We start from the raw sequence: 27,723 nt of genomic DNA on the forward strand, positions 1-27,723 counted from the left end.
ATGGGTCAAAAATTTCCAATTTATTATTGGTGAGACCAAGAACTAAAACTTGTCATCCCAGTGCTAAGGCCTAATGTCTTACCAGTGGCTGGAAAAAGATCTTGATATTTTGGACCAAAAGCAACCTGCAGGGGAAAAAAAAATCTACCACTCATTGCCACAGAGGAGATTTGTAGGCGTTTATGGCAGCTGCACTGTGGATAAGATTCTGACCTGCAGAGACTACGTCACATATTAATGGGATGACGTCAGCCAAAGGATGTTTGCCTTTTGCTTCATTGTACTTTTTCTTAAAAGAGTTATTAAATGCTTCCTATCCTTTCTCTAAACATAGTTCCATGACAATACTCTGAAGACTCTTGAAGACAAACAGTCTTTACTACTAAAAATTGTTATTGTTTCTCCTTCATTCCAAGTTATTATATTCAGCTGCCAGCTGTCAGCTGTGAAAACCAAACACAGGACTCAACTTATACTGTATTTTCCATGCTATTTTCTTTCTCTAGGTTCAGCAGAAAATTAGAAAAATCCCTTTTACTGAAAGGCCCACTATTTAAACTCCAGGTCAAGGGTAAATTAAAACAAAAATAAAAACATGAAAACATGCCCTTCCCACCCTTAAAGGACCTAATCCTTCAAAGATCACCTTTTAAAAATAGACTTCTAGGTTCATTTAAATGATTTTCACTATCTCCGTGAGTTGGGTTTTATATTACTTTATTTTAGGGGTGTTCTTTATCAGAAAGATGAGATTCCAATGTAGTTCAACTACTCCATGTGAAGAATCGAAAGATTAAATAAAATTATGTTGAATTTAACAGGTATTGAATGAGAATTTACCATGTAGTAAGTTATTCTAAGGATATTAAGTGGTAGAAAAGTAATATAATAATAATTAGTGAATTTTTCTTCTTATGGATCATAAGATACTTTCATATCTCCTGTCTCTTGGGAAAAGCTAATCTATGTCCAAGGAGCCTCCAGACCTAAGAGACAGATTGTCTATGGCTTCATTTGAGGAGATTCATTAACTTTAAAACAGATATTCTGTCTAGACAGTTGCTGACATTTTACATATAAGCTTTACCTTCTCAATATTCCTGTAACATGAGCAAGAAAAAGGGTCATTTTTATCTGGTCTACGTTTCTAGATGCCTAGAGATGACTGGTGATTTACTCCAGATAATAGAAGTGAGCACAGATATAGCATCAAACTCTAAGAAGGCACTATTAGCTATTAACATATATTCATACATTAATCTTCAAACAATATTTTGAAATAAATTCTATTATTATTTTACAATGAAGAAATTGAGACACAAAGAGATATAGTTGCAAGTGTTGCAGTGTCACTTCTCAAAAAAAGACATCCAGATGGCCAACAGACACATGAAAAGGTGTTCAACATCACTCATCACCAGGGAAATGCAAACCAAATCACAATGAGATATCACTTCACACCTGTCAGAATGGCTAAAGTAAAAAAACTCAAGAAACAAGAAGCAAGAAACAACAAGCATTAGTGAGGATGTGGAGAAGAAAGAATGCTTGCGTGTTGTTGGTGGGAATGCACACTGGCGCAGCCACCATGGAAAAGAGTATGGACATTCCTCAGAACCTTTAAAAATGGAAATATCCTGCAATCCAGTAATCACATTACCAGATATTTACCCCCCAAATACAAAAACATTAATTCAAAGGGTTACATGCACCCTATTTACTGCAGCATTATTTACTATAGCCAAGATATTGAGGCAGCCCAAGTGTCCATCAATGATAAATGGATGGAGAGGTGATACACACACATGCGCGTGCGCGCACACACACACACACACACACTACACACTACACATTGGAATATTACTCAGCCATAAAAAAGAATGGAATCTTGCCATTTGCAATGACACAGATGGGACTAAAGAATATAATGCTGAGTGAAACAAGTCAGAGAAAGAGAAATACCATATGATCTAGCTCATATGTGGAACTTCATGAGCAAACGAGCAAAGGAAAAAACAAAAGGAGAAACACACTTAACTACAGAGAACAAACTGATGGTTACCAGAGGGGAGGTGGGTAGGGGGAATGGGTGAAATGGGTGATGGAAATTAAGGAGGGTACTTGTGATGAGACTGGGGGATGTGTGGAATTGTTGAATCATTATATTGTACACCTGAAACTAATATCACGCTGTGTTAATTATGCTGAAATTAAAATTAAAAACTAAGAAAAAAAGTGCTAGAGTGTTAACCTTGAGAGTCCCAACCTGAACCCTTTGATTTGTGAGTTGTGAGGATGATTAGTGAGAGGGAGGAAGAGAGTTCACAGCTGTCTTTTACTGGAGATGCATGGGTATTGGCAGCCTGACTACTCCTTCCACTTATATGAAGAGCTGGTGGTTCACGTGTCCAGTAGAATTCTGCAGTCCTAAAAAGGTATTGTCTTACTAGCAGCAGATAGCTGCCTGTCTTCCTTCTAATTTGAAAATCCATATCTCTGTCCAGCCATCCTACCAGATCGATAACAGAAAATGTATAGAAAATCTGGCAGGTAGAGACTTTAAAAGACCACATTTATTTATTTATTTTAAAATAAAAGAACAACATCAAAAAAGAAAGAAAGAAAGAAAGAAAGAAAGAAAGAAAGAAAGAAAGAAAGAAAGAAAGAAAAGAAAGAAAAGAAAAAAGAAAAACCAGTCACCTAGAAATACATTTCCGTCCCCCAGTGGCTTACAGGTTTTTGTGTGGAGTTTATAGTCATTCTAGACTAGGGAAAAAAAAAAAGAAAGAAAGAAAGAAAGCAAGCACAAAGAAATTATTTTTCTTCAGTTTGTTCTCAACCTTTCAGGATTTTGTCCTCTGAAGCTATAAATTGGTTTCATTCTTGGCAATTTAAACAATGTCAATTGAAGTTCTGGAAAGTATTGAATAAAATTGCCAAGTCTAAGTATAGAGATAGGTTTTGAGTCCCAGGTAGGTGGTATCATAGCCCACACATAGGTTCACTTCTGCATCTGCTTTATGGAATTTTGTGGCAGGTTTTCCAATGTCCTGTTCAACATAACTATCATAATAGATTTCTCCTGGTACAATTTCTTTCAGATAGAGGATCTTAACACATACTTCTCACAGATAAAATATTTCCAATTGCTGCAGTTAGTGGAAGAAAGGAACTTGTCCTTGAGATATCCACAGAGCTGGCCAGTTGATTGGAGTGTCTGTACTGGTGATCTGGAGAAGCAAGTCAGTGAATCTGACATTAGGTAGGAGGCTTACAGTATTGTTCTTGTGGGTAATGATGAGAGGTGGGTAGCTTTTTGTTTCGTTTTAATATGGTACCCTCCTATGGCACCCTCCTTCTTCAGTAATAGAGATGTTTTTACTCAATAAAAATGTTAACATAATATAAAAAAAATCATATTAAAGGAAATAGATGCACAAAAATAGGCTCTAACTTGGGATCTCTCTACTGACTTAATTCTCAAAATACGAAAGCACCTAATTCTGTTCACTAATCTCCCTAGCTCTATCTAAGACGCTTAATAGGGAAAAATAAATAAATAAAAGTAAAAAGCTTAATAAGGAAATGTATTAATACTTACGACAATTTCTTTCCCTGAGCACTCACTAGCCATTAAATAATACACAGGAAACATCTGTGTAATTATACTGTTCATTCAGATTCTCAAGTTTTGATGTGAATTTGCTTGAGTTTAATGGCAGCATGGCCAAGGAGTAGGAAGACTTGGAAGCCTCAGTTTTGATTGCAATCAAAAGCCTGTGTAATTATCATGCTGACTATGTCTTCTGGAGAAAATCTGAGGTATAAAATAAAATAAAATTTGGAATTCCCTCATGTTTCTTCTTTTTCTTGTAATATTTCTCTCAGACACTTACAGGGAAGGTGAAGGAGGGGAGCCATCTTTCCAAAGCCAAGGTCTGCTGAGTCCATCATGAGACAGCTCCACCCAGTAATCATAGCCTTTTTTGACATTACTCAGGCTGTCAGTGATAAAGTCCTAGAAGAAACAGACCTAACAGTGAACTGAGGGGAAAACAACAGCAAACTATAATGAAATATAAAGTGTGGCATTTTGCCTAGACAGACAGAAATGGGAACTTTAGAGGTGGAGACCAAGATAAAGGGTTTTAAAAGAAGTGATACCTTTCATAGACTTTTTTAAATTGCCATCCAATAGGTGTGGTGTTAAGGACTATACAGAAAATAGGCATCTGGTATTAAAATAATCTTAACAGATTCAGAGTTTGGCAGATAATATATGTCAAAACAAGGTGTTATACTGAAACTCATTATCAGGAAAAGTGAAAACATCCTTGACATCATAGACCACATAGATCATTCTTTCCCTAGTATACTTCAATATGAGAAATAGTTTAAGATATTCCAGAGGCAAATTACCTGTAGGCGTATTTTGTTAGAAAAAACGTTATTGCCTTTTGTCACCAAATTTGCACAGAAAAAATAGTATAAACCTATAATTGTTGTAAGTCCAAGTTGCCTTGGTTTACTGCATATCCTTAACCTACCCTTAAAGAGTTTTATTTATTTACTTGACAGACAGAGATCACAAGTAGGCAGAGAGGCAGGCAGAGAGGGGGAAGCAGGCTCCCTGCTGAGCAGAGAGCCCGATGCCAGGCTTGATCCCAGGACCCTGAGATCATGACCTGAGTAGAAGGCAGAGGCTTAACCCACTGAGCCACCCAGGTGCCCCCTTAATTGAATTGTTCTGTCATTATTTTTTGAGAAATGAACTTTAATTATTGAGTATAGCAAGCATACATTTTTAATAGGGCCAGAAATGTGTAACTGTATATTCTATTTCACACACATTTAGGGGTAAAATGATTTCAGGAAAACTCTTTTTGCTTGTTAAGATGTTAGTAAAGTAGACTTAATGTTAATTAAACATTTCGTTTACCAAGTGCTTATTCTTATAGACCTCACCATTTCGTGACATCACTTCCCTTTCTATACTTCTGCTTTTCTTTTAATAACAAAATTTAATGGTTGTTACCCTTCCCTACAGCACTGAAAATAACAAATTTGAAACATATACAAAATTATTATATATATATATGTGTATATATATATATATATATATATATATATATATATATATATATCTTAGAGTGGATTAACAAGCAACAAAATGGTATTCTCCTTACCCCCTCTCCTTTTTCATTAAAAAGGGACATACAACTAATATATTTCCCTTAATCTGGATAACTTCCTGTATGTTTGTTTGTCCAATTAAAAGGAAAACAAACCTCGGTAATTCCTACTTTGTCTCTTTTAAACCCTTATTATATATATTAAATATAGTTTTGTTACAGAATATTAAGAAATCCTGTCTAATTAGAATCAGCCCTTTCTTTTAATGTGTATCAGGGTATTTTCAGAATGATATGAAACCATAAGAGGGTGCTTACCATTTCTTCTTTGCTGTCTATTTGTAGAAGATTAGAACCCTCCTTCAAACAGTCCTCTTTACTGGTGTGCCAAAATTTCCAGTTTTCAAAGACACGGTAACAACTTCCTCCATTCTGAATCCAGTTGTTTGGACAAGGGTTGCAGTTATGGGCTTTGAATAGAAACATTTTACTTTATTAAAGTTATAAAAATATTAGTAGGCATCTCCTCAAAGGAAACCTTTGTCTCACCCCCAAGTGAAGCTGAACATTGTAACCAAATGGGTCAGATAAGGTGGTCTTACCATGGAAAGATTTATATATTTCCAACTGCAACAGGCCTGTAAGAATTAGCTTAAGATAAAATTAATTTCAGAATATCTTATCCCAAATGGCTCCACTTCTATACAATTGAGCTGATTATTCTATTTTTATAAATCTTTCCCCTCTCAAAGCTTATGTTATGTATAGTCTTCATTATTTGTTTATTGTTTCATGTCTGTTACTCTTACTGGCCCAATTTAGTTGGAATATATACTGGACCACTAGGCAAGCTGATAATAAGTTTCAAGTTGATGTGTAAATTCTGAGAGTTAAACATGAAAATGTTTCCTATAGAAAGGACAGAACAAACAGTGTACTTTGAAGACTGATTTGAAAATATGTGGGTGAGGAAAATTGAAGAAAATCCTAAGAGACCAATAAGCTTTTTCAGGACTTGGATGTAACTTAGAAGTAAGCCATATTGTTTAATCAGTTTTATGAATGCTGTCTTAAGAAAGAATATATTCACAAAAGAATTGTGCTCAAGACTATAAAAGGGGCACCAAAAAGCAAGAACTTGACCAAGTGTTTCTTGCACAGAGGGAAAGACACTGAAATTTCCAGAACTCCAGTTTCGACAGAAAGGCCTTCTACTTAAGGTCACAAATAGTTTGTTATCAGTGTCCAGGGTCCAAAAGTTGAGTTATTTAAAGCTTCTCAATATCTTTTGTTTGGAATCTAGGCTAATCAGTGTCTTGACTAGTGTTACAGCAAGACTGATGTTGACAAAAGCAGCTGAAATGTTGGAAGACATATTAGATTTGTAGTTCTCCACAATGGTTATTACCATTGTCTTAAGGTTAATGGCTCAGAGGAAGGGCTAATTCATGCTTGCCTAAGCCTGTTCTACTTAAAAACACTGTTGGGCACCCAGTGATTCTGTAAACATTTATTTGACTCAATTTCAGCCAGGAGGTGGTTTTTTGAGCTCTCTTATTGGTGATAATTTAAATGATATCCACTATAGGGATAATTAATGTCAATTAAGTCACCACAGAATACATGACAAACTATACCACACATAGAAATAAGGCTGTTTTAGGTTTAAGAGTCTAGTAAGAGATATAAAAGATAAAAACTGAAGTAACTTTATAGAATTTTTAAAAACCAGTTGAACCCTGCATTGTTATAATGTTACGGTAAGTACTCTGATTTTTAAAAAATGATTCTTCTTCTCAAAGAGATATCTAAATTTGAATCTAAAGCAGTGTTTAAACTAAGCATATTGAAGAATTTAGAACTACAATTAAAAATATACTTAAAACTTTGAGTGATTGCATAAAACATAAAATGCTGCTTAAAAAAAAATCCGGGGGTGCCTGGGTGGCTCAGTCTTTAAGCATCTGCCTTTGACTCTGGTCATGATCCCCAGGGTCCTAGAATCAAGCCACCTGCTTGTGTTCCCTCTCTCATTCCCTCTCTCGCTGTCTCTATTAACTAAATAAATAAAATCTTAAAAAAAAAAAACCCCAATCTGCTAATCCTACACATTTCCTTTTGAAATTTGTATGATTCTAAATCTGCATTTCTTGAGACCTCAGTATTTTCCACATACTAATGAAATATATAAATATATATTTTAAAAAATTGAACTGGAGTGTGGATCAAAATTACATCCCTCCTAATTTTAAAATTCTGTCTGCAATTTTGCAGACAATAAAATGTGCACCACTGTTTCTTTTGAGGAATTGGTGCCTGCGTTTGTATCTGCACAGCGAAAGCTGATTTTATTTTATTTTATTTTATTTTATTTTATTTATTTATTTTTTAAGATTTTATTTATTTATTTGACAGAGAGAAATCACAAGTAGGCAGAGAGGCAGGCAGAGAGAGAGGAGGAAGCAGGCTCCCCGCTGAGCAGAAAGCCCTATGTGGGGCTCGAACCCAGGACCTGGGATCATGACCTGAGCCGAAGGCAGCGGCTTAACCCACTGAGCCACCCAGGTGCCCCTATTTTATTTTATTTTATTTTATTTTATTTTATTTTATTTTCGAAAGCTGATTTTATATCAATTACCTGAACTGAAAGACTTTTGCCTCAAGGTTTGGCAACATTTCATCTGAAGGTTATGGTTTCTCTTCCATTGTGTGAAGTTCGACAGTTCTCTATCCTGATGGATGAGTTTTTCTTGCTGCTTCATTGCAATAGTGGACATCTGGAACACTTCAAACAATAAATGACAATAATTCTCAATTAAAAATACTGACAAATTAGAACAAAGTAATTCTTCTATACAGACTAAGGACAACTAGAAATTATTATTTTTGTGACTTCAATTTGCATTAAGGTTTTGTTTAAAATTTACACTGTTCAAGCATCAAAACTTTGGGGTGTCTAGGTGGCTCCGTCAGTTAAGCCTCTACCTTCAGCTCAAGTTTTGATCCTGGGGACCTGGGATCTAGCCGCTGCCAGGGGGCCTGCTTCTCCTTTTCCCTCTGTCCCTCTTCCCTGCTTGTGCTCTCTCTCAAATAAATAAGTAAAATCTTAATTTTTTTTAATTTAAAAAAGGAATAAAAAACTTCAAAGGATACAGAGCAAAAAACCCCTTTGCCTTCCAGATGCACCCAACTCCTCTCCCCCAGCACAGTCAATTTACCCATTTCTTTTTAATTCTTCCACACATATTCTGAATTTTACAAGTAAATGAATATAAAATGCCCCCTCTTTATACAAACAGTAATGATCTATGTATATGGTTTTTCACATTTTCATATTTCATATTTTACCACTTAAAATATATTTTGGATATAATTCCATCTCACTGTATAAAGAGCTTTCTCAATCTTTCATTCTAACTTTAGCAGATTCAATTGACTTATGTTAGTCATTCCCTACTGACTCTTTTTTTTTAAGATTTTATTTATTTGACAGAGATCACAAGTAGGCAGAGAGGCAGGCAGAGAGAGGGGGAAAAGCAGGCTCCCTGCTGAGCAGAGAGCCCGACATGAAGCTCCTTCCCAGGACCCTGAGACCATGACCCGAGCCAAAGGCAGAGGCTTAACCCACTGAGCCACCCATGTGCCCCCCTACTGACTGTTAGACTACTTATAATCCTTTGGTGTTCCAAAAATAAATACTATAATAAAGAACCTTAGTCACACATAATTTCACACATATGTAAGTATATTTTTAAGAAAAGTTGCTAGATCAAAGTTTATTTGCATTTAAATTGTGTTCGGTATTTCCAAATTACCCTCCACGTAAGTTGCTGCAAATGGTATTTCAATATTATTTGAATTTGCATTTCCCTTTTTATGCTTGGTGTTGAAACTTTTTCTCATACATAGAAATGTTAGTTGCATATCCTTTTCTATAAACTGTATAATTATATGTAATTACATAATTTTTTTCATTGTGTTTCTAGTCTTTTTGTTATTGTTTTATACAATAAAGATATTGTGCTATGAGAATTCATTGGAGCAGGACTGGGATCAGCCTGCATAGTGTTTCTAAGCTCCTGCCTGTTAGTTTTCTAAAGTTCCTGCCTGGCACTGACCTCTGGACAAGGTGTGAGGTATACTGATGAATAGTGTAGCTTTCTACTCATCAGTCTGAGGACTTTTTGTCAGATGATACTAGCTTGTCAGCATTGTTTGCTGATGCTGCATGACTGATGATTCGCCCCTCTTACAATGAGATCCTGAGCAGGCTCTGCTATCGAAGCTGGATACCTGGAAGAAATATGCCTGTGTGGGGACACCTGGGTGGGTCAGTAGGTTAAGCATCTGCCTTGGGCTCAGGTCACAATCCCAGCATCATGGAATCAAGTCCCACATTAGGCTCTTTGCTCAGCAGGGAGCCTGACTCTCCCTCCGCCTGCCTGCCTGCCATTCCCCTCTGCTTATGCTCTCTCTCTTTCTCTCTCTGATAAATAAACATGTAAATAAAATCTTAAAAAAAAAAAGAAGAAAAAAGAAAGAAATATGCTGATGTGGTCAGCATAATATAAAAACTACCAAGCAAGACTCCATGTTGGGCTCTCCGCTACCAGAGTGTTTAGCGCACATACACATCAGTGGTTCCTGACCCGAGAGAAATTGTGTCCTGAGAAAATAGTCACAGAGGGATGACAAAGTATTTCTCTGTACCTGGACTCTCCAGACTATACCCTTACTTTAATGTGGTTCTTAAACAGCATCTTTTTCTTGTAATAAACTATAAATTTGTAAGCATTGTCATTTCAGGTTCTGGGACTCTTCTTTAGCAACCAATCTTGTACAGTTTAACTGATGTGTTAGCGCACTTACATTTAATGGGTAAGAATAGCTAATGCGTGATATGAGCCAGGAGTTTCCCAGTGTGTCTTTTGACTTTTTTGTGGTAGTTTATCCCACATACATCAGATGATTTTGGGGTCATTTTGAGCAAAAGTCTTACACCTGAGATTATACTTTTTACAAGTATATTTCACTTTCATATTTTGATGTAGCTGGAATTTATTTTGTTGGAACTTACGAGGTATGACTTCCAAGTTTTTCCCCCAGATGGCGACATTGTGGTCTCAAATCATACACTGAATAACCCCTTTCTCATTCTCTTTTAATTGCCATCTTTAGCTTACTCTAATTTCCAATAAACTAGTTTGATATATTTCTATTATTTTCATGATATTCAATCCACCTGCTTATCTATTCCTAGGTCAGTACCACATAGTCTTCATTATTTTAGACTTATAATTTATTTCAATATTTGGTAAGGCCAGGCCTCCCATTTTCATATTATTTTTATAGTTTTTAGAGTTCTTTCCTTATAAGTCTAACAAGGTTTTTAAGTCAGTTCTTTTTTAAAAATATTTTTTAAAATTAATTTATTTGACAGAGAGAGAGAGTACAGGTAAGGGGAGAGGGAGAAGCAAGCTCCATACTGAGCAGGGAGCCTGAGGCAGGGCTCTATCCCAGGACCCCAGGGTCATTACCTGAGTGGAAGGCAAATACTTAACCAACTGAATCATCCAAATGCCCCAAGTCAGTTATTTTTATTTATTTATTCATTTACTTTTAAAGATTTTATTTATTTATTTGACAGAGATCACAAGTAGGCAGACAGGCAGGCAGAGAGAGAGGAAGGGAAGCAGGCTCCCCGCCGAGCAGACAGCCCGATGTGGGCCTCAATGCGGGGCTCGATCCCAGGACCCTGGGATCATGATTTGAGCCAAAGGCAGAGGATTTAACCCACTGAGCCACCCAGGCACCCCCAAGTCAGTTCTTCTTAAAAATCATTTTATACAGTATTTATTCCTATTCTATTAAATATTTTTCTTAATATGGATATTGATTTTCTTTGAACCTATAACTTAATGTTTTCAATCAATTTTGGAAAATATTCATCCAGTCGATCTTTTTTTTCATATAAATATCTTGCTTTTTTTTTCTTTTTAATTTAATTATTTTTATTAACATATAATGTATTATTTGCCCCAGACATACAGGTCTGTGAATCATCAGGCCTACACATTTCATAGCACTTACCATAGCACATACCCTCCCCAATGTCCTTAACCCAACTCATCCAGCAAGCCTTAAAATAATACTACTTTTTTCTAACTCTATCTTCTACTTTGAGGTCTACTATTACACTTATACTAATCTTTTCAATATGCTCTAGGACTCTCTCCCTCTTTTCTATATTTTGCTCAGGAGCTATGGACAATGGATGGTTATGTCTTATACATTTGTGAATGGTTCAAGTAATCCCAGCTGCTAGTGGCTTGGGTTATGTTCCTTCTTAGCAAAAGGTTGGATGTAACCAGAGTGGGGAGTAAGAGATCGGTATTATTTATTTTATTCTATTTATAATCTGGCATGTTTGGAGATTTCCTTTTAGGAATTTCAAGTATTATTCTAAAATATTGAATTTTGATGAACTTTTTTTACATCAACTATATTTTTGAGTTTGTTGTTGTTTTGTTTATTACTATCTGAAAAGGTTGTACTACATAAAACTGTAATAAAACTGGAGAAAGGGAAATGATACTTCTCTTTAGTTTCCCCTTATATGGGAAGCAATGCACCTTTACTGGTGTTGGGCTTGTAATAAATTTGTAACAAGTTAGGAATATAGATTAAACAATACATTTACTTAGGGGATTGTAAGACAAATGTTTTTAAAGCCCCCCAAATAAAATCACTTATTATATGATGTTATATGATACATCTAATTGTTGGATTAAGAAAATGAAAAAGAGGGGTGCCTGGATGGCTCAGTGGGTTAAAGCCTCTGCCTTCGGCTCAGGTCATGATCTCAGGGTCCTGGGTCTAGCTACCCATCAGGCTTTCTGCTCAGCAAGGGGCCTGCTTCCCCCTCTCCCTCTGCCTGCCTCTCTGCCTCCTTTGATCTCTCTGTCATATAAATAAATAAATCTTAAAAAAAAAAGAAGGAAAACAAAAAAGACTAGTAAAAACAATTGGAAAAATCTGATTTTATAGAAATTATTTTTCACTATAGATTTTTTTAAATAGAATGTAATTAGTATAGGTCATATGGTAGGAAAAAAAGAACAAAATAGTAGAAAGAAAGCAAGAAATTACTTCTTACATTTAAAACTATCATTCAGGGCGCCTGGGTGGCTCAGTGGGTTAAGCCGCTGCCTTTGGCTCAGGTCATGATCTCAGGGTCCTGGGATCGAGTCCCGCATCGGGCTCTCTGCTCAGCAGGGAGCCTGCTTCCCTTCCCCTCTCTCTGCCTGCCTCTCTGTCTACTTGTGATCTCTCTCTCTGTCAAATAAATAAATAAAATCTTAAAAAAAAAATAAAACTATCATTCAAATAACAGTTGTTAACTTTAGTTTATATCTATTGAAACTTTTTTCCATATTTCTATGTAAAAAAATCTATTTTACATACAATTTTTATAAAACTATATTTTTCCATAATTGACTTTTTAATCTGCTTATTTCATGGTAAAATATTGCATAACCATATCTCCATGTTAGTAACAATAGTTCTAGAAGACTTCTTTAAATTACTGCAGTGTATTCTTTTATATCAATGTAGCATCATTGATTTTTATCAGTTATTTTATTGTCAGATATCTATGGATGCACTTTTAATAGTATATAAGGCTTTGTAAATTAACCCATTCATTACTTTGATATCATGGTACTTTAAACAGGATATAGATTTCATTCTTGGGCGCCTGGGTGGCTCAGTAGGTTAAGCCGCTGCCTTCGGCTCAGGTCATGATCTCAGGGTCCTGGGATCGAGTCCCGCATCGGGCTCTCTGCTCAGCAGGGAGCCTGCTTCCCTCTCTCTCTCTCTGTCTGCCTCTCTGCCTACTTGTGATCTCTCTCTGTCAAATAAATAAATAAAATCTTTAAAAAAAAAAAAGAATTTCATTCTTTACTCTTTGTCAGAAACATGTCCTTTTTTTTACTATGTATATTAGATTATATACATCATATGTGGTTATATATATATAATTTTTTTTATTTTTTTTAAGATTTTATTTATTTGACACACAGAAAGAGAAATCACAAGCAGGCAGAGAGGCAGGCAGAGAGAGAGAGAGGAGGAAACAGGCTCCCTGTTCAGCAGAGAGCCCGATGTGGGGCTCGATCCCAGGATCCTGAGATCATGACCTGAGCCAAAGGCAGAGGCTTTAACCCACCAAGCCACCCAGGCACCCCTATATATATAATTTAAATATTAGTATTTACCTTTCTCTTACATTGAAAATTTTTGCGGAGAAAACATTTAACATTCCATTTTGTTGAAATGGAATGATGATTAAGATGATACAATTATTAAAAATTTAACGAGATATTTATAACTCAAAATCTACTGTCTGTAACATAATCTATAACTAGCAAAGATAAGCAGTTGGTTAGGAAATTTGAAGTGAACCAGCTGCTTCTTGTTTAACACAACTCTTGTTTCTGTAACTAACTTTATATAATAAAAGCCCTAAGAATGTTTTTGAGAATGTGTGAGATGACTCTGGCAAATGACTGGCTTGGTAGCAATAGTATAGTCACTATACTTGAACAAAAGCCAATGGTAAAAATATTTTACATTTATGTAATAATATTTAAATGTTTTAGAAGTATTTATAACTATTAACATAAAACAAAAGAAAGCCAAAACTTTTACTAGTAGACAATTTCCAGAAATTACTAAAAATTTTAAATACTTTACTCTCTGGCTAGCTTTCCTTTATCCTTATCAAAATATTTTCTTCACCCAATTTTTGTTTTGGGAGTTAAAAATTGTTTAATAAGTACTACATCCATGGAATGGCAACATCAAAAAAAACAAAACAAAACAAAACCCAACAAAAAGTAAGCATTGACATTGTCACCATCTATCCCCTTCTCCTGACCCCTTTTTTAAGTGACTTCTTCTTTGTAATGTATAATTGTGTATAAAGTATATGAAATACATGTATATAGATTATTTTGAAGATATGCTTTTGTACTTACACTTGATCCCCAAGAAAACAGAGGTTGTTACTGAGCCCACGCACAGAATACATGAGATCACCACCACCAGACACCATGCTCCTGAACAAAGCAAAAGGGCAATGGCACGGAGTTAAAGAAGATGAAAGAGACGGGCCCGTGTGAAACTAGGCTCAGTGAGAGAATGAGCATTCTTACTAGAGAATCCTTGGTGCCATGGGAACTGTGGTAACAGGAGAAAAGAATTCCAACTTTTTGAAATGCAAGTTATAACTTGGAATATCTTTTTTTTTGTTTTTTTTTTTAAAGATTTTATTTATTTATTTGGGAGAGTGCAAGTGCACAAGCAGGGGGAGGGAAAGGCACAGAGGGGGAAGCAGACTCTCTGCTGAGCAAAGAGCCCTACTGACTGTGGGGCTTGATTATGGGATCATGACCTGAGGTGAAGGCAGATGCTTAACTGACTGAACCACCCAAGGACCCCAGAACAGCCTGGATGTTGAAAGATGTCAAATCCAATAGGTTAAGTAATTTACTCCTCTCATCCTTTCATGAGGTCTTAACCTTACCAACTATTTACATATTCCAACGATCTTTTAGAGACTATAGCAAACCAGAATGCAGGCTTTCGTTTTTGAAAGCAGAAACACTGTAGTGCATCTCCTCATCTCTTTTCTGCACCCCTTGAACATGATTGATTCAGAGCTATTTCTTTTAAACATACAATTTTGAATGAGGAATACCTCCCCCACCCCAGGTAATTTTGCATCTCTTCAGGAAAGAAAAATAAAGAATGTGTGACTTGTTATATTGTTAACACTAATCAGAGAAAAAATCAGATAAAAGTTATCTTTGGATTATGTGGTAGGCTGAATGATGCTCCTGTCCCAGATGCCCACGTCCTACTCCCTGGAACCTGTAAATATTACCTCATATGACAAAAGAGACTTTAAATTGTAATTAAGTTAAGGATCTTGGGATGGCGACATTATCCTGTTTTATCTGAGCCTTTATAAGTGAGAGGTCAGTGGTCAGGGTGCTATCTGATGAAGGAAGCAGAAAGAAACTTGAAGGCATAGTGTTGCTGGCTTTGAAGATGGAGAAAGGGGCCATGAGCCAAGTGAAGCAAGAAATGCAGCTCTAGAACAAATGGATTCTCCCCTGGCTAGATCCTCTTGAAGGAAGGCAGCTCTGACAACACCTTGCCCAGTGAGACCTATTTTGGGCTTCTGATCTTTAGAACTGCAAGATAATAAATTTATAGTGTATTAATCCCCTTGGTCTATGATAATTTATTATCAAAATAACAAGAAGCTAATAGAAAGCTTAAAGAAGAACAGCGGAACTGATCACCATAGCACGCAGCTCCAGGTTGCTAAGTTTTGTCAGTTTTTCAACCTGTGTTTTCTCTTTATTTCCTAGTTTTTGTCAGATAATTTTCAGGGCATTTTATGCAGGACCTAAAATAATAAAAAATAAAAATATATAGGATTTCTTTCATTTATCTTCCAAATCCCGGAATTCTTTGTCTTTCCAGCAGGAGAGAGGGAAAAAGGTACTATGTATTTGTCAAATCCATTGTTCTTTTCCTTTTGCACCTTTACTTACTCTTCCACATCACCTCACTTTTTAATGCTATTATATAATGCACATTATCAGAAGCACATGTGGGTTATCTTAGAAAAATCACCTTGGGCTCATCACAGAACAGGAAACAAAGCAGAAACTTCAAAGTCTTGGACTAAATAATCAGATGGTTACCTGAATATTTGACAGAAGACAGATGTTTCTGGTAAGGGCTTGGTGTTGGGGGATCCCACTGAAGAGAGGCATATGTGTCCTCCTCCTGCATGTCTGAAATGCTGCGATAGGTAAGGCAGGCCACACAAGAAGCAAAGACAAACAACTCTTCTTGTGGTAGAAGCAGGCTAATGAAAGAACTGAAATTGGCTACTTCTCACATCAGTGGGAAACTATGTTTGGGTTTAAGGGATACAACAGGTGCATCTTCATCTAGAAAGTAGAAGTTTATGAAGTTTAGGCCAAAGTACAACTTGTTAAAGAAGGAAATGAGAAAAGAAACTGAACTGGAAATGGCCTCTGGTAGAATAGACTATTGCTCTGGGTTCTACATCCGCGAACATAATGCCTGTGTTTGGATGTAAAAAAGGCTGGGCCTGATAAATGTAATTTTTCCCTGGCTAGCAAACTTTTGATGACAACTGTACTCTAAATGAGAAGCATGAATTATTTAGTGGATAGATGGCCACTTCTGCCGCATCCTGTGACTACAGCATTAAGAAACTTGATATTTTAATTATCATTCACGTATTGGCCATTTGTCCTGATGGCCAAAGGTCATGTATTGGTAATTTATAGTTCGCAAATCTCAACAATCTGCAAAATTACAATGTTCTCTTTTGTTTCAGTATCTTGCTAGATCAATCACTGATGTCTATAACAAAGGAAAACAAATGACATACTCAAGGAGTAATCTCAGGGCATTGAATCAAGACACTGCTTGTAAAGTTTAGAGAAAGACTAATGGGAACAGAAAGAAGAGGTGACTTATGCATTATTCATAAGGATGTTATTACCCCTAGGGCCGAGGAGTTAAGGGGAGGGTATCTGATAGGGGCCATGACCTCAAATACAGAACATGCAGTCTTTGCCAAACATGGCATGGTAAGGAGAGAGCCAAGGGAATGAGTAGTACCCTGACCACTCTCTGCTTTCACCCTTTGATTATTGCAAGTACTTCTCAATAGGTAAATTTACTGGAAGCCAGAGGAAAGTTGCTCCAGATAGTGCTGTTCATTTGAGTTCTGCCTCCCAAGGCACAGAGTGGGGCTGAGAGGCTCTTAAGATGTAAATGGAGAATATCCAGCAAAGTCTCCAAATATTTCAAATGGCCTGAGATTTTGACCTGAAAAATAATGTGATGTAACTTTCTGTAGCCTTCTTTATATAATGATTTCTACCTTGAGGACAAAAGGAGGAAGGAACATATCAAATATGCATTAAGACTAATGTCGGGAGCACAAGAACAGAAGTTTAATGAGTTGTCAATAATTTCCAGGAGCTCTCAAATTTTATCAGCGCTAAATAGCAAGCTCAGAAAGATCTAGTTTTTTTCTGCTTTAGTATATTCTCTGATAATTTTCCTTGGGGAAAACATTGGGCTCTCCCAATAAAGGACTAATGTTACTTTTATTGCTTTTGATGTTTTAGATCATACCACCTGTTACTTATTATTCATTACATTCCAAGTGCTGTTTCAAAAGGCTTTTACATGAATTAGTTTGATTCTCAAATCAGCTCTGTGAAGTACTATTATGAGTACATTGTAACTTAATTGTACATTGAAGAACAGAGAAGTCAAATTATTTACCGACGTTCACTTGGGTAGTAAGTGGAAGAGTTAGTATTTGAAAGTAGGCTGTCTGATCACAGAGCCTGTACTATTAAAATCTGTGCTATTCCGATTTCATGTGTAAGATGACTTTGATATGAGTACCAGAAAAAAGAATCTTTGTAAGCATAGTTGGTTGGTTGGTTAACATATTTTAATTGGATTTTTGCCACAAGCTAAGACATTATTCTTTGAAATTTACTTGTGCCATATAGTAATATATAAATATATGTTTTTCCATTTGTAGGTATAAAACATGAAAGTCCAGAGACATGGTTGGTTTTTTTTTTTTGGATGAATTTCTGAGTTATTAATTCCTATTCCATTTCTCTAAATCAGCAAGTAAAAAACAGTAAAATAATGACACTATCCCCAAAAACCCAAGATCTCAAGACATTTGAAGTAGAAGCAGAATCTGAGGTACCTGTGTTATTTTTCCTCAGTCCCCCAAAATCTGCTTGTTTACTGATAGTCTAAAATAAAATAAAGATTCAAGTGTCTTTGAGTATTAGTACTCAAACATATAAAATAATCCATATTTATTGAGCGTTTATTACATGCTTGATACTCTGCTCAGTGCTTTATATACTATATTAAATGATCCTTGCTATTACCTACGAGTAAAATAGTAATGTTAAGCCCATTTCATAAATGAGGAAACAGAGTAACTTAGCAAAAGCCACATAAGGAGTAAGTGTCAATGTAATTTTTTCAAAATGTATTTAAAAACTACTTGTATCAGAATCAAGTAAGAGAGCTTATTAAAAGCACAGTTCTCAGTGTCTCCTTAGCCTTCCAACTGAGAACCTTAAGTATCTGTGTTTGAACATCCACATGTTTTGTTTTGTTTTTGTTTTTTTAAGATTTTATTTATTTATTTCACAGACAGAGATCACAAGTCAGACAGAGATGCAGACAGAGAGACAGAGGGGGAAGCCGGCTCCCCGCCAAGCAGAGAGCCCGATGTGGGGCTTGACCCCAGGACTCTGGGATCATGGCCTGAGCTGAAGGCAGAGACTTTAACCCACTGAGCCACCCAGGCACCCGAACATCCACATGTTTTAACAAACATCTCAGTTGAGATGTTTGAGACTCATACTCATGAATTTTATTACTACTGATGTGAGAAGAAAGAGCCTCAGGGAAGCTATGGGAAAGAATGGCAATGTTTGTCTATTATCCTGTGAAAGTGAGCCTCCCCACATATCTATAAATACTTCATGAGTTACTCAGCAAAAACCAAGCATAGAACTGTCAGGAAAAGATAAAGCATTTGTACTTGCTGTTTTGTCTACTTGCCTAAAGGCCTTGTTAAGAAGTCAAACACTATCAATTTCCTTGCACAGAAATTTTATTTTCCTTGCACAGAATGAAACTTTAATTTCCTTGCTGTTGAATCTGACCAAAGGTGGACCTGGAATCCAAATTATAATTGTTAGTGTTTTACAGATTGTGTGCTTCTCACATAATGAGAAACAACTATTTTCCTGTTTCCAGTGAGCCAGAATCATGCTTGGTGCTTCACATACAACGACAAATGGGAAAGTCATGGTGTTGGCCTTTATGGAATTTCTGACATAGCTAGTGTTTTATTAGGTTGTACAACTGTGAAGTCATAGGTGTTATACTATTTGAAATATGAGAAAAGGCATAGTAAAGAGGCTACATGACTAGTTGGCCCATGGTTGTACTTTAAGTAATCACACCATCTAGATTGTTCTACTGATTCCAAGTTTAGTATTCTTTCCACTGCTTTATGCTGTCTTTCAGACTTAAATATTTTGCACAACTTAAGTCAGTTAAGCCCTAGCCTTTCCTATTTCAATTTAAAGTGTATATGTTTATGTCTAAAGATGTGGTGAATCATACCATGTTGAGATAATTAGGAATGGAAATCAAGAAGAAAGTCCATGGAAACAGAAGAATTGAGAACAAATGATCAACTCACAGACAGAATTCTGTATATATAAAGAAGGGATGAAATCATCCCTTAGTAAAAGGGGATATATAAAGAAAGGATGAGGTGGTATTGGTAGAAAAGATAATATAAAGATGACTCTAAGGGGAATAAAGGGAAAAATAAGCAATTTTATGGCTAGTGAGTCCATCCAGATCTTTCATTGTATAATCAAGAACTTGTTTGTGACATCTCGCCCATCTCTTTGCATTAAAGTAGTGTGTCCACATTCACCATGCCTGCGTTCCTCTCACACATCAAATGATGCTTGTTCTTACAGAAGGTAGGGTAAATTTTCCCATCATAAAAATAAGCACAATTCATATTTTCTCTTTCATTTCCAGAACGCTCAAACCTGTGAATGGAAAAGGTAGAATGAGTTCCTCTAAAAGCTATATAAGTAGTCAACAATTCAACTCTGCATGAAAGTACTTTGTCCACAAAGTGGAAATACAAAGTATGGGGATAAAAGTAAAAAACAATGTTCAGATCATTGAGAAATTTTCAGTATGCTTGTGAATATAAAGTATGTACATCTGCTTAAGTCAATAGCAATTCAGTACAACTTTGACTAAGCAAAAAGTGAGCAGTAAGAACAGTAGGAGGGAGAAAGAGATGGATGGGATCTGAAATGACAGGAAAGGCTTTTATCTTTTCATCTTTTCATAGAAGATCACACTTTGGTTATGTCTTGAAAGAAGGGTAGGATTTAGGTAAACAGAGAGGAGACAGGAGAGCCATGTAGGGCAAAGCGCTGCACAAAGATGAAATAAGCTCAAGGAAAAGTAAGTTGATTAAATAATTTTGAAATGAAGATTTATGTTGTAGGGTAACAGAAATAAGGCAGCACCGTCTATTGTAATAGCCTATTAACTTGTCTATATGCCCAGCTGTGCTGCTTATGACAAGGGAACAAAGAATTTATAGATCTAATTTATTTGCCAAATATCTATGGGATACCAACTACGTGCCAAAGTTGTTGTGTGTGCCAGTATGGGTAGAGTAAACAGAGACACGGTCCCTTCTACTGGGGAACTTACATCATAGTAAGAGGATATTGGTAAGAAGCCAATAAATAGAAAATTTCAGAGAGTGGTAAGAGTTAGGAAGAAATGAGGGGCGCCTGGGTGGCTCAGTGGGTTAAGCCGCTGCCTTCGGCTCAGGTCATGATCTCAGGGTCCTGGAATCGAGTCCCGCATTGGGCTCTCTGCTCAGCAGGGAGCCTGCTTCCCTCTCTCTCTCTCTCTGCCTACCTTTCTGTCTACTTGTGATCTCTCTCTGTCAAATAAATAAATAAAATCTAAAAAAAAAAAAAGAGGAAGAAATGAAATGGTGTGATAATGGACTTGAGTGGATGTGGGTGGAAGGAACCTAATTTAGTTTGGGTAATTAAGGTTGACCTCATTGGGGAAGTGATGTTTAAACAGACATGTGAGTCACAAGGGGGAGCCCATCATGGAGTCTGGACATGGAGCATTCTAGAAGAAAATAGTAAGTACAAAAGCCCTAAGACAACAAAACAAGTTTTATTTGTTGAAAGCATAGAGTTTTCCCAGTTTGCCTGCAATATTGTGAAGGAGGCAGCAAATGATAAGAGATAAAGCTCAAGATCTATGAAGAAGTTTGCTTATACTTGCAGTATCCTTTGCTCCTACGCACAGTAAACATTTAAGTATCTGTTGAAAAAAATGAATTAAAAATTTAAGTAATGATCAGATCATACAAGTTGTGTTTATCAGTTTTAATTTTAACTGGAGAGACCTTACAGTTTTGATATACAAGATGACCAAAGGTCTTGAGATTGGAGATTGGAAAGCCACACTAAATAACTCTTACTGTAATGCCTCCTTTGCCTGGATTATCTGTAGAAGGATGGAGCATTGTGATATGAATACTAGAACCACCTTGTGAATGATGGTGTGCCTGAATCTTGGAGACCCCTGGGGAGGAAAAGTAGGTAAAATGATACTGAAAAGTGAAAAGAATCCTCAATGCAATCACTTTCAACCATAAAATAACAAGAATGATCATTTTGTTCTAAAAATATGTGAAGGGAGTCAGATCAAGTCACACACACACACACACACAAACACACACACACTCCAATGGTAAATTTGAGGGTAGAAATGAATGGGGAAAAATACCAGAACAGAGGTGGATTGTGACTTAGATAAAGAGCATAGGAATGGGAAGGTAAGTACACTAGAATTGTCTTATTACCAGGGTTCACTTATAGGAGTAGGGTGTCAGTGAGTGCTGCTGCTTTTATAGCATACAGTAGGTCATGGAGCCACCTCCAACTTTTAAGTGGCTCGCTTTCAAGAAGGTAGAGGATCTCAAGAATAAAATCTGCTCATTGTGCCTTGTATTCTGAATGTCCATTGACTTACACATTTTTGGAGGGCACAGAGCCATCTTCCCACATCCAGACCTCAGTAGAGTTCTTGCGGGACAATCCAACCCAACGAATTAATCCAGTCCTGGACTTCATGTATTCCTATTGCAAATACAGACAAATATAATGGTCAACCTGTTTGCACAATTCTTGTAACGATGTAAAGACCTTCATGGTAAGACCCTGAACAACAACAACAAGTTAGATATATGTCTATGTGAATGTTAATTAATTATATTTAATATTTAGAATTGTGCCAAGTTCACTTGTTTTAGAATAAAAAATTGCTTGTAGAATACAGAAAAAATGTTTACAGAATGCAGATATTGTAACCTTTCTATATGTTTATCTTCCATTGACTGAAGACTAGAGTTTCAAATAGAGTACCAAATATGGCTCTTAAATAAGATAAGGGTGAATGACTAGAGATGGAAAATAAGAAAGAAATATATTGTTGGTGAAACATTATTACTCCCTTGGGGCGCCTGGGTGGCTCAGTGGGTTAAGCCGCTGCCTTCGGCTCAGGTCATGTTCTCAGGGTCCTGGGATCGAGCCCCGCGTCGGGCTCTCTGCTCAGCGGGGAGCCTGCTTCCTCCTCTCTCTCTGCCTGCCTCTCTGCCTACTTGTGATTTCTCTCTGTCAGATAAATAAATAAAATCTTTAAAAAAAAAAAAGAAACATTATTACTCCCTACATTTAACTTCTACTTGCTTTGGATTCTTGTTCAACTTAGTTCTGTAGTAGCCTACAATATTTACATTGTAAATATTAATTTGTTTTGGTTGAGTAAAAGGAATTATATGATGTCATTCTCAAAGGGATTACAAACAGCATTTGCTTTTCCTAATTTACATTTTTTAATTTAGGAATTATCACTATTTACTATATGATACATTATACCCATTTGTTTTGTTTATTGCCTCTTTCTCCAAGTAGAACATAAGCTCCTGAGGTTAGGTACTTCTGTCTGTTTTATTAACTGCAGAGGTTCAGATTCTGGAATAGTTCCAGGGCATATTTGGCAAATTAATGGAGAAATCAATCAGTCAATCAATCAATTCATGGGTAACAAAATTAAAAAGAGTCAAATAGTCATATACTCTCATATCTCCCAGAAAAACAGATAGGTGAGAGCGCATTCTTGGCAAATAAAAAAATGACTCAAGCTTCTTAACAGAAGGGAAACACAGAGTAAGAGATAACGTGTGAAAGTGACTTTTGACTGCTTATTTATTTATCGTAATTTTTTAAAGATTTTATTTATTTAAGAGAAAGAGATAGTGAGAGAGAGCATGAGCAGGGGTGAGGGGACAGAGGGAGACTTCCCTCTGAACAGGGAGCCCTACATGGAACTCTATTCCAGGACCCTGGGGTCATGATTTGAGCTAAAGGAAGATACTTAACCAACCAAAAAACCCAGGCGCCCCTTATTTATTTATATTTTTAAAGATTTATCTATGTATTTTAGATTGAGAGAGAGAGCATGTGATCAGGGGGTGGGCAGAGGGAAAGAATCTCAAGCAGATCACCGCTGAGCATGGAGCCCAAAATGGGGCTCAATCCCAGGACCCTGAGATCACAACCTGAGCCGAAACCAAGTCAGATGCTTAACTGGCTGAGCCACTCAAGCACCCCATTGCTTATTTTTTTAAAGCGTGAGCTACCTGTCCCCTTTCTGTTAACTCCTGTTCCATTCTTTAAGATACATCCACATGACATACTTCACTATACGAAGTATATTCTCCCTGAAATTCAACTATTCTTTGTTTCTCAAAAATGACAATACTTCCTCTTTCATGTATAAACCTCCAACCTGGTATCAGTTTAGAGTACCAAGATTCAAGACATATTTGTATACTTCCATTTAGCCTCTTGTTATTGAAATTGAGATTTTAGGACACTCTTATTTTGCCTGATTGGAAAGAAAGTTAATTTACTTACCTGAATATCTTCTCTATGAGTTTGAGTCCACAAAAGCAGTTAGTGAGTGGTAGAGCAGTTAGAATAACAAGGCAACAAATGATCATGAGTGTCAAGGGAATGATCTCCTCATGTCTGGTCCATTACTGTGGACTTCATCTCAGGAAAAGTATAATCAGTTTTGTTAATCAATTATAGCAGTTCTGTAGAATATGACTGGCTTGACTATTTGAGTTCAATTTAATGTCTGCACACAGCCCAAACCAGATCTTCTACTTGCTTTTGTTTTTAATATACAGAATCTGAATAAATACCATATTGGAAGTTGTAGGTTAAGCACCATAAATAATTTCTGCTTTTTAAAAAATGTTTTAATAAATCTATTATTTGGCAGAAGGGAGACTCCAAGGCTTGGTTTCTGGTTTGTTCCCAGGATTCACAAAAAAGAGAAAGGCTATATTAAATAATAAAGGGAGAGTGCATAAGTGGATGTGAACATATTTTGTTTCAAAGTAGAGCCTTTGTTAGAGGAAATGTGGAGCCTGTTTAAGAGGAAAATGTGGAAGAGGAGCCATGTTTAGTAGAAAAATTTCAACTGAAATCCTGAGTGTTTCACAAATGAGATTATTCCCAAAACTATGGAAGAGCCTATGAAAATGTGAAGTCTGCATCATCGTTTGTTCAAGTTCAATTGTTCAACAATTTAGCAGGAACTAAGGACTCATGTAATATTGGGATGGCAATGCTATTTATATTTTACAATGTTAGAGTTTCTTTGTACTTTCAGATCCTTTTATGGATTAGTAAATGCAATCAAGGAAACTGAGAAAAGTGAAATGACTTGTCACAGAGATAATACCTGAACTCTCAGTCTCATTAGTTCATGTTAACCCTTTCTATTCTTAAATGTGGTCATTTCTACTGGGCTTGATAAGGCTCTCAGATTAGGGGCGCCTGGGTGGCTAAGTGGGTTAAGCCTCTGCCTTAGGCTCACGTCATGATCCCAGAGTCCTGGGATCGAGCCCCACATCGGGCTCTCTGCTCTGCAGGGAGCCTGCTTCCTCCTCTCTCTCTCTGCCTCTCCGCCTACTTGTGATCTCTGTCTGTCAAATAAATAAATAAAATCTAAAAAAAAAAAAAAAAGGCTCTCAGATTAGCACAGGCTGGAAGACAGAGAAAAAATATACATATATATTTTTTAAAGTCGAATGTTTCACTTAAGATTCTTCTTATGACTCGAGTATACGTGACATAGGAATCTCCTTACCAGAACGCTCTGACTGGCAATTTTCAGCAAAGTAGCATTCATGTTAATACAGAACTGCTTACTCTCTTCCCATGTCAAGTTGCGCCTGAAGAATCCATAGCAGCTATCTCCATAATATCTCCAGTTTCTGTCACATGGGCTGCATTTATGGCCTTAAGGTGAAACCAAGCAGAGGAATCCATACTTTTTACTTTCACTTTCCCCATAATCACTATCTTCTGCAGATCTCCAGATTCCCTACAGATAACATCACAGAACTACTCCAGGGGGGAGGGGAGATGAAGAGGTTACAAAACCATACTTACTGACAGTGTTCTTTTGTTCCAATTGTTTTATTAAATATTGACAGAACTTCTTTGCTACTTGGTGCAGAGTTCCTGAGACATTTTTATTCTCCACTTGTTGGTGGTTTAGCTCTCTGACAGCTAGGTGTAAAAATTAGATAATTTGTAATCAGGATCGCATGGGTGATGCAAAGACCTTTCAAAGATCTTTAATTTCAGTAGAACTGTCAATCTGGAAAGTGTTTACTAGATACACATGAGTAAATGAGTACTGCAAAGGGGTCTGGGTAAAGGAGGATATAAAGAACAAATTAAGAACTATGCAAAACTGACAACTGATGCTTATCCAAAAGAAGACATGAACTCTATGAAGAAGAAAATCACAAACAAGAAAAATGCCATGATCAAATTGCATGCCCAAAATGAATGTTTTGATATTCCTTTGAATATAGATTTCTAAGCAGATTTCAGAGGAGAATGACACCTGTTATTTTTTTCATGTAATATCAAAATATCCATTTATTTAAAAAACACTAATTTCTTGTGCCCAAAATAGTATGATATGCAAGTGAATAAACAATCGTGAACAAAAGATTCCAAAATATCTTGTGAACAAATAAACAAGCACACAAACAGGCAACAGCTACATGGATGGTAATGTGATACTGCGGGCTTTTAGATTTATAAAAAGAAAATATATATAAATGAGATGGGATATGAATTGCTTCTGAGTGAAAGTAAATGCATTCATTAAACAAAGTGAGAAGGAGGGCATTTTAGGAAGAGGGAATACAATGGAGAGAAATTTCAGGCAGGGAAAGAGGATCTATCTGTGAAACAGAAAAGTCCAGGTTGGCTGGAACTGAAGATATGCAGGATAGAGAGAGAGAAAAAAAAAAGAGAAGATAGTGTGAATCTAGATTAAGGGGGATCCTAAAGACCAGTTTAAAGTTCTTGAAATAATTTCAATTAAAGTGATTTGAATCAGAAGGAAAAGTCAGAGCTCTCCATTATTGAGAATATCTTGGCAGCCAAGTATAAGATGACTGAAGCAGCAACAAAGAGACACACAGTGACAATCAAGCTTAGTGGCATACACCAGGACTCAGGTTGTGCTTTCCTCAGAACAAATCTTTTGCAATGAGTCAATACTTACACATCATCCCCAGAGCCACCAGCCCAACAACTAACCCCATGCACAAGACCAGCAGAATCAAAGCCGTCACACGCCACAGAGGTGAGGAAGCAGGGTCAACTGTAGACATAGAATACAGATGTTAGGGGGCAGGCAGTATGGCGTAGCTATGGGGCAGTGTCACCCCTGCCCCCTGCCCTCTCAAGGCATTCTGAGTGATGTAAATAGCTTCATTGCCAGGTCTTGCTGGTGTTCCTTTAGGGATCATCAATAGAAAGTACAGCCCATTCCCATTCCACACATCGGTCCTTTTCCAATGGACTTTTTTCTGAGTCAAAACAGAGGTTTGTGTTTTGTGTCTTGTTTTGTGCCCAACCCCATAAACAATTGCTTTTATAAGCAACAAATGAAGAATCACACCTATTTGCCAACAACTGAGAAAATGAGGTTATAACACATTCTTTCCTCTTATTCTCTTGGTTTCTATTCTACCCAACATTAAACTGTATAAGCCTTAACATAAAGTTCTCTGCTTTCATCTCTTATTGCTTATATTCTAAATAAATCTGTCTGAGCCTAAGTAGGTATTACTCAAATTCTGTAGAGCAGGAAGGTCATCGGGAAAATAAAATAAAATGATACGTGCTATCACTAGTAGAAAAAGGAAAGTGGGGTTGACCTATTTCAATAATTAACTTCCAGATCCCTGGCTCTGTGTATTCTTACCTGAGGTGAGAGCTGGCTTTCGATTTTTAATATTTAAAGTGATGTATCCATCTTCGTCCAGCATGGCTTCCCTTGGACTGCAAGTGAGCTCAGGGTTCAATGACTTTGCAAAATTGCAGTGTCCACTCTTAGAGATTTCAGTGCCTGCCAGTCCGTGTTCCTCCTCTTTCTGGTAAGGTGGAGTTATATGAGTTGGGGCACATATTTTTGGTCCTGTTTTGTTCTTGTTTTTTGGATCTTTTTTCTTCCAGGAAGCCCTTTCATAGCTGTTCAGAGATACATGGACCTTGAGCATAAAAATATAAAAATAATAACTTGCAGTAAAGGAGTAGATATCACATTTGTTTCCTGTTTTCTTATCTTCAACTCTGAATGAAGGAATGTCTCCTTATTATATCCTTTCAAAGAACAAAAGTTCGTGCTTCATCTTAGCCTTAGTGGAGTCTAAATAGTATTGTTTAAATGAATTGCTTTCTGA

General features: G+C 36.6%; 1 protein-coding gene across 2 annotated transcripts; it reads right to left on the reverse strand.

Moving 5' to 3' along the window:
• Positions 1-2,153: 2,153 nt before the first annotated feature.
• LOC125107754 (C-type lectin domain family 1 member B-like) lies at positions 2,154-27,514 on the reverse strand. 2 transcript variants are annotated; one of them, XM_047743126.1, is made up of 11 exons: positions 27,246-27,514; positions 26,541-26,639; positions 25,406-25,525; positions 25,101-25,252; positions 21,909-22,015; positions 15,911-16,011; positions 14,171-14,251; positions 7,771-7,917; positions 5,451-5,602; positions 3,897-4,018; positions 2,154-3,230 (listed from the first exon to the last, which is right to left on the reverse strand). In XM_047743126.1, exons 1-11 carry the CDS (start codon positions 27,307-27,309, stop codon positions 3,098-3,100), a joined length of 1,278 nt encoding a protein of 425 aa, XP_047599082.1. In that variant the 5' UTR covers positions 27,310-27,514; the 3' UTR covers positions 2,154-3,097. The 2 variants fall into 2 exon arrangements, with proteins under 2 accessions (XP_047599082.1, XP_047599080.1); XM_047743124.1 differs by lacking the exons at positions 2,154-3,230; positions 3,897-4,018; positions 5,451-5,602; ... (1 more) ...; positions 14,171-14,251; positions 15,911-16,011 and adding an exon at positions 18,547-19,873.
• Between the last annotated feature and the right edge of the window lie 209 nt (positions 27,515-27,723).

This window comes from Lutra lutra, chromosome 8, assembly GCF_902655055.1.
Source record: "Lutra lutra chromosome 8, mLutLut1.2, whole genome shotgun sequence".
In the NCBI taxonomy this organism is placed as follows: Eukaryota; Metazoa; Chordata; class Mammalia; order Carnivora; family Mustelidae; genus Lutra; species Lutra lutra.

Bases quoted from the DNA above. Each gene is read 5' to 3' on its own strand.
- LOC125107754 (XM_047743126.1), bottom strand. From the start codon at position 27,309: ATGCTGGACGAAGATGGATACATCACTTTAAATATTAAAAATCGAAAG. The intron at 25,526-26,540 runs GTAAGTATTGAC...TTTTACACCTAG, and splicing joins GGTGGCTCTGGGGATGATGT to CTGTCAGAGAGCTAAACCAC. The intron at 16,012-21,908 runs GTAAGTCAATGG...TACCTATCGCAG, and splicing joins TCTGTGCCCTCCAAAAATGT to CATTTCAGACATGCAGGAGG.